Source organism: Cyprinodon variegatus, unplaced genomic scaffold, assembly GCF_000732505.1.
Source record: "Cyprinodon variegatus isolate N-32 unplaced genomic scaffold, C_variegatus-1.0 Scaffold613, whole genome shotgun sequence".
NCBI lineage: Eukaryota > Metazoa > Chordata > Actinopteri > Cyprinodontiformes > Cyprinodontidae > Cyprinodon > Cyprinodon variegatus.
The window spans coordinates 465,763-473,715 of NW_015151066.1; the positions used below are offsets into that span (position 1 = coordinate 465,763).

Genomic DNA, 7,953 nt, shown 5'->3' on the forward strand with positions numbered 1-7,953 from the left:
ATTTTTAAATACGCAGTAGAGGTATTTAAAGGTAGTAGAGGACATGTACCTGTATATAAAAAACGCGCCCTATAGTCCAGTGCGCCTTATGTGTGTGTTAAATACAGAAATGGGACACATAACTGAGAGTGCGCCTTTTAGTCCGGTGCGCCTTATGGTCGTGAAAATACGGTAGTATTCACAGAAGAATAATGACGTTTTATTTGTGCTTCGAAGTTGAAATATCAACCTTCAGTGTGAGAATTATAAGATCATTGCGACCCGATGACTTCTGCAGTAAAGGTGGATGCTTCTCACATTAACAAGAGTTAAACTTTCGCATTTTAACTGTCCGTAACCGTTCTTTATTAAGCATGTAGCATAAAGTCAGTCATTGAGGTGCTACTAGTATTTATTAGACAAGATGTTTAAATGCTGATTAAATGCACAGAATACAACCATGACAAGCTTTTGTCATTGTTATAGGTGTTACAGTGTGCTACAGTTTGGAGAATTTAAGAATATTCTGTTACTTCAATAAGCCTTATTTTTTTATGAGATACATAAACAATTTGCTTCCATCAAGCAATGCATTTTGTTTGGTCTCTTTTTAGCTTTTTTCTTTCAGTTTAATGCTCATTTTGTTGTGTAATCAAAAGCTTGCCCTTTATCATTCACAAGCAACAGGCTATGTTATGCAAGAAAAACTAAAATCTGAACATCTTCATAACAAACAGCCAGAGAGAGATAAAATTTGTGCCAGACAAGCTTCTTTCCTTAAATCAACAGAATTCTCCTCAAAAAGCACTTTAAACGTAGATCTACTACTCTGGTTAGTTTCTCAAAGATAACCAGTCTCGCATTTGTCTTACATTTTCAGGCAAAGTAATTAAAAACAGATATCTGCATGTAAAAAACAAAAAACAAAACAAAACAAAACAAAGAAAAATAGTAGGGGCAGCATCGTTTGCCAGCATTGGTCACAGTTGGCAATGCAAAACATACACAAATTCATGGTTTATTTAAGGTAGAGAGCCAAGCCATCAAAGGTGTCAGGTCCAGACTACTATTTTTACCTTCCTCTAGATTTAAAGGTAACGTCAGCCTCATCAACTCAGCAGGGGAGGAGGTAATTGGGTTACATCATTAGAGTAGAGAGCAAATGGACTCTTCCGTTCCCGTCAAAACACAGTAAGCCTCTCCTCTTAGGCTAAAAGGTCAAGGGCCTAATCTCTGACTACAGCTCTCTTAATGGTCTGACGTATCGTCCTAAAGCTAAGCTAGCGTTAGCCTTCAAACAAGCATATTCTGATCCAAAAATCCAATTTTGTTAGACAGCAGCAGTTTGATACAGTTTTCTGCTTTGGAAAATGTTTTTATATTAAAGGATGCAGCACCATGCCTTCTCTGGGCAGCAGTATTGTAAATGAGATCTATATCTGCGGGCTGAAGGTCTGTCTGGCTCCACTCGGCCATTGTGCTTGCAGGATACATCAGAATGAATCCCTGGTATCGACCTGATCAAGCTCTCTCCTTCGAGACACCCAAAAAGGTCAGTCTGAGGCAAAACGAACACCAGAGGAGGACACAGATCTGAGCTGAGATTAAAAGATTTACAATCTGTAAAATGATCAGGATTTGATCCTAAAATTGTTCAACTGTTGCTTAAAGAAAACCTGTTTCCATTTAAGGCTTATTTTTAGTAAACATGACTGTATGTGTACGTTTATGATCCCCTATGTAAAAACAAATGAGGAGAACTGACAAATGTAGGCCAGCCATCCGTGTAAGTGAACAGAGACAACAGCAACATGAGTCTGTGATGATAAATAAAAGCGATGGCTAAAACAGATATGGATTTGTGTAAATAGCTCCTATGACAGGGCAGCTTTGAAGTTGGCAACTGAATTTGATGCAAATAGATAACTAGGCTTTATAGCTGCTTTACATCTTTGTCAGCCTGTGCATTGTGAGGTGAAAGCTCACCATAACAGAAGTGTTTACTGTACAAACCAGCCGAAGAGAACATGGTCATGTTCACTCAACACATCCTCTATGAGAATGTGGTAGCTACTGTTATCTGCAAAGTTAAAGTACTTTAAACTTCACTTCATTGCATTTCATAATCATTTTTAATATTTCCATATTCCCACAAAGTTACTGGGTGAATGAATTAGAATTTAAGTTTAACAGGCAAAAAACTAATTATTTAGGATTTGCAAACATCCACACTCAGACATTTTGTTTTAAGAAACGTGCTACAAAAAAATTAATTTAAAAATGTATACCTTAAAAGTATTATATACATTCCCTAAACTCAAACACATCCTCATGCCTTTATTAAACAAAAAGATTTATTTAGGAACAAATATAATTTAGCAGTCAGCTGCTAAAAGTAAAACACTCAGCAGACAGACAAATATCCTTAATCACGAAAAAGATATATCCGTTTTATTTTAACCTTTACATGATAAGGTTGAGCTGTAGAAAAAAATGAAAATATTTCAGTTTTAAAATGTTGGACCTAAATGCTATGAATATGGCTGAATATATAACTTGTTCTCTAATGTCACTTTCCCGTTTTTTTTGTTTTATTTTTACGTCCAGACATAAAATTTTAACTAAAGAAAAGAAATTAAAGTCTACTAGAAATAGAGATGTCCTGATCAGATGTTAAATGTATAGAGGATGATCTTTTATTTCCTGGCTGGATCATCTAAATAAATTGTTCCCCCTAATTGTCAATGATTCTGGTGGTTTATGTAAGGCCGTCCTACGTGCTCGTCCCTTTTGGGTATCTTTTTAGGCTTGTATATGTGGTGAGCTACGGTTTCAGTAAGTAAGTCATTGAAGCTTACTTTTCTCAGCGTGGTTCTCTGAAAATAGCTGAGGGTCGTAAGAGAAAAAGAGTCTACGAAGTGTACGAGAAGAAAAGAAAGGCCTCAGAAGAGGAAAATATGCCGGAATGCTTTGTGCAGAGAGCTCTCCTCGCAAAGCATTATGGGATTTGCTGTCACAGCGGCCTGCTGTCGGGTACTAATAACAAAGATGGCGCAGGTGGAGGAGGAGTTACATGACCAACGGAAGAAAAAGCAGTGATGATCTGTCCGAACGGCAAGTTAACTGAGTAAAGTCCACTATATAGTCCCCTCTTTATATAAGAACACAGTAAGCCTGTATGAGCTATGAGAACAGCAACTTTTAAAAAGTTGGAGAGGCGGGTCTATTATATTTTTGAAAATACTACATCATATATTTAAATACTGAATATTTTAAAACCTCCAACAAGTTATTTTGCTCCGTTTTTATTTCAAGCCAACTCTCTCTAGTTTCGTTCTCCTTGTTTAGATAAAAAAAAACCCAGAGCGTGATGCTGCCACCACCGTTTCTCACAGGATGGATAGTGTTTGGGTTTTTCTTTAAAGTGGAGAAGGCAGGTCTTTAAAAAAATGCGCTAAAATCCTCCACAATATTGTTAATACCGGATATCGGTCCGATATTAGCCAAAAAAGCTAAAGTCGGATGTTATTGGCCGGCATCTAAAATCTGATATTTTCATGCCGATGGAAACATTAAATATCTGTTACTCATTGGATAATTTTACATGGGTTAGTTGTTGTCATACCTTTTGTTGTTGACTTTCGTTCCCTGTTTTAGTAAGATTACTTGATCAAGCCTTTTTCTAACATTCTAAACAATAAAATAAGTAATAAAAGGTATGATTCATGGCAATATCAGTTTTCCATTGTCATTACTTATTTTTATCAATAATCATTCTGCAAAAAAATTATATTTACAAGTAAAAATCTCTACATAAATTGATTATTTAATAAGTTTTTATTAAAATAGTTATTTATCTATGATTTCACTGAAGACTCCTAGATGACTTGCAGAGACAATTTTCTCCTTACCCCATATAACACATAATCTAGTTCTGAAAAGAGCATGAATTATGTACTTATCTTTAATTTCATCATATTTATGTGCATAATTAACCACAGTATCTTTGTTGTCAAGTAAATGTTAAGAAAAATTAAAATGGTTTGAATATTCTACTTGAGAGTACTACTGCAGGGCGTACCCTGTACGATTTTCCAGTTGTGCAAGAATTTTTCGATCGGGACAACTTTCAGCCTAATCATGCATTGTGTAGTGTACAGGGGGTAACGAGGGGGATCTGCCTCTCACGACCACCTCCCGATCCGGAATCGTCTGGAGAAAATTAAACATGTTTGATTTTCTCCCGACCGCCGTGGGCAAATCGCTCAGTGTGAATGCGCAAACAAGGATTCTTCTTTTTCTTCTTCCTCTCAGATGTGAACACAGAAGTAATAAGTGAAATAGAGTTCTTTCTGTAAAATTAACAGGCCGTAGTAGCCACGTCTCCTCAGCCATGTCTTTGTCCAAATATGTCGTAGCCTTTTCTTCTTATGGCTTTCAGATCACAAAATTGCACAAATTGCCAAGGCAGCGTGTTTCACTCTAGACAGCTTAATATTCCTCTTCTATTTGTTTGGCTTCCGGATACACGAGTCAGAGCAGCTCCATCTCACTGCGGAGCCGAGTACGACGTGGTCTTTAGACGTTCAGTGTGAGCAGGTAGATCACATTAGAGCATCGAGGTGAAATTTAATCGTGAGCTGTGAACTAAAACTGTACGACGAAACCCTGCGGTTTAAGGCACTAGGTCGTCTGTGTAGGTGTTGCGATGAACGCAGAGATGTCTCTGCCCCTTCTGCAGACACTCTACTGCACCTCTCCCGAATTGTGGGTGATCGCAGACAGTGCCGCAGACAGGAGGGCGGCTTGTTCTGTTTTTATGACTGCAATTGTGGAAACCAGCTAGAGGAGCGAGGTGTGTGAGAACACTGGGACCCTTTTTCCACCTGGATCCCCGCTCTTTTTCGCCGTCATGTACCTCCGTTGTTGGACAAACTTGTCCCCACTACCTCTCCGCCTCGGTCGTATCTAGACCCACAGCGTGAAGCGCAGACTACCCTTAAAATTGAGCATAAATCAAAAATGTCTGGTCAACCTAACAGCGACACACTGCTGCGGGGAGTATAACCAGCCCTTTAGTCGTACAGTGTGAGCAGTAGCTGCGTGCAACGATTTAAAAAATAATTGCACAGTGTACCCCAGGGTTTAGAGGGAAGAAGTGGTAGGGGTGGCCACAAGGGTGGCCAACAATTGACATAAGGTGGTCATGGCCACCCCTGGCCCCCCATCTAGCTCCACCCCTGAGTAAGGGGGTTCTTCTTTACAGGCAATAGAAACACATAATTAGCTCTAAAACATATTAACTTTAAAACCAAAAGAAATAAAGTGCACAACAAGTTCACCAAACACACTTATAAAAAAAAAAAAAAAAAAAAAAAAAAAAAAAAAAAAAAAAATCAAAGCAAACTTAAAAGACACATTAGAACACCTGGAGTCGCCCTTAAACTGTCCCCGGGTTTAAAGTCTTCAAAATTAAACTCCTGTAGGTTAGCGTGAAATAAAGGTGGCTCATTGCTGTCTTAAATAATGCGTTTATTCGCCATTTAAAAGAGAATGAAGTTATTGTTTTTAAGGCATTTTCAGCTAACATGCTAACGTTAGCTTATGTGGATCCCACCTCAGCATCTAGCGGCACAGTTAGCCTGCCAGGCGGTCAGCTAGCCTTCCTATCTGAGCATTAAATTAACTTTGCTTTTTTACCTTGCGTCGCTGTGCCTTCCGCTGATGCTTTGGAGATAAGGTATGCCAAAAGGCAGAGTACAGTGGCAGCGGTTCGACTCCTCCAGTCCACAGCCCACATCGTTGCAGATGTTTGTATCAAAGCAAACGGCTCAAAGAAACAAAGTATAAAGCAAACGTGTGGAGTTTAAAAACTCACTCCTGGCAAACAGCTGCGTTTTTTCCCAGAAGAATGGGATACCCCATGTTTCTGTGGTATCAGCAGCCCTGATTTTATGTAATGGGGAGTTGTGGTTCATCTGCTCCGTCGTGCATCCCAAACCCTTTTTTTTTTTCCTATTGACGGGCCGGGGTCAGGGAGGAAGACGGCCCCATTCCTCTGAGCCTCATGCCCCAGAACAGCACCAACAGGCGGCTTGCTCCACGCTCAGCCCCGCTTAATATCTGTGGAGATCTGTCGCCATCTTGTGGTGAAAATGGTGCATATCTCCGCAATATAATAACAGAATTGATATTTCCTGTCTAATAAAACTTTGAATGGCCTTCCTGTGGAGGTAGATTTGTTTATTGTTCAATAAAAAAATGGTTTCTTCGATCAAAAATATATTTTCAAAAAAAATAACTTCAACAATAAACATTTTCAATCAAAGGAAAAAAGTATGTGAATGCAAAAATATAGACCATCAAAAAATACACTTGAACAAAATTTTTCTTTGAATTATTATTTTTTTTAATCGAAGTAAAGTTTTTTAATTGGATAACAAAGAAACAAATCAACCTTCATACCTTCCATCTTTATTTTCATTTTACTGTGTTGACCTTTCTTTTTAGCAGCTCTATTAGAGTCATATAATAATGGGAGATATTTTTTTTTTCACTTTATATATTATTTCCTTCTATTATAGTAGAGAGAATAGTATATAATAGTAGAGAGAAATATATTTGAAACAATATAGGGATTATTAATTTTTGTTCCACCAGGAAATTTAAGAAGTTAAAAAGAAGAACAAATACCAGCTTATTTTTTTCAACGACTCACCCAGAAAAACATCAACTAAGGAAAAATAGCCTCTGTAGCAATAAAAATGTCTATTAATAAAAAAAAAAAAAAAATATGACTGCCTCATTAAATTCATGTTAGCATGTTTCTGGTCAAAATATAGCACCAAAATTATAGTAAAAATTATGTTAAATAGCGGAGAGATAATTTATTCTAAAATCCTAGAATAGCATTACTTAGATTAGTATCTGTCACTTTTTGAGTTTTCAGTTACATTTTGACTTATGTTTTATTGTGATTCCTTCATTTCCATTTTGTTTTCTGGTTGTATTTGAGTTCTATATTTCTTGTTTACCCTCTGTTGCCTTCTTGTGTCAATCTCCTTCACCTAGTTTCCTTCTAGATTCTTCTGTCCACACCTGCTTCCAATCTGTTGATTACCCCAGTCTTTGATCTGTTTGACATATATACTCCTCCTCCTCAGTTACAGTTTTCTGGTTCCTCGTTGTTACTTTCTCCCTCATGTGTGTTTTCCCTGAGGTCTCCTGGATTTCAGTTTTTTTGTATTTAGTTTGGGGACTTTTGCTTCTGTTGACAGTATCAGTATAGTTAGGCCATGCACTTGTAAGGTTTATTCTTTATACATCATGTGCATTGTTACTTTGTTAGCCAGATAGAGTAGATGGCCTTCCTTCACATTGTAGATGTCACTTTGTGTAAGTGGGTCATCTAAATAGGAAAGCTTTGTCTTTTAAGGATACACAGGATATGAGCATGGATGGCGTGTCAGTTTCTGATACTGACAGCTAAGCATCCACCTGGTGCAACACAGACTCATGAGCTATAAGAAGCAGGAGTTGACCTTGTTTGGGGCTCAATCTTTGCCGGACGCTCGCGGACATGATTTGAGCCCACAGCTGTGCAAGCTCCAAGCATTTTTCTCTGTCCTGTAACGACCTGATCTGGAATAAACTCTGTTACTTTTTTACTCCTGTTTTTAAAGTCTTTTTTTTACATGAGTTTACCCAGTTTGAGTTAAGAGTAGTAAATAACTTGCTCCCAGGAAAATAACCGGAGGGGAAGTCCCAAGGCGCAACTGTCATGGTTGGTTTAGGGATTAAACCCACATGCAGAACACCACTGGAGACGGATAAAAAGTTCAGAGTTTATTGAAAGCTTTCACAAATAACAACATGGACTGGATTCAGGAAACTGGTCCGGGCAGGATTCTCTGGCGTCTGCAGAGACGGATAGTTTGATTAGCCAGTTAAACAGGTGAACTGTTGAGTTTCAGA

The 7,953-nt window shown here is 38.0% G+C and overlaps 1 protein-coding gene across 1 annotated transcript in view; it reads right to left on the minus strand.

Moving 5' to 3' along the window:
* fam171a1 (family with sequence similarity 171 member A1) overlaps positions 1-6,028 on the minus strand; it is a 30,379-nt gene extending 24,351 nt beyond the window's left edge. Inside the window, exon 1 of the mRNA XM_015392912.1 lies at positions 5,680-6,028. Within this exon, the coding sequence (XP_015248398.1) occupies positions 5,680-5,779 (100 nt within the window). The 5' untranslated portion in view covers positions 5,780-6,028. The remainder of the gene's footprint in view (positions 1-5,679) is intronic.
* Positions 6,029-7,953: the final 1,925 nt, after the last annotated feature.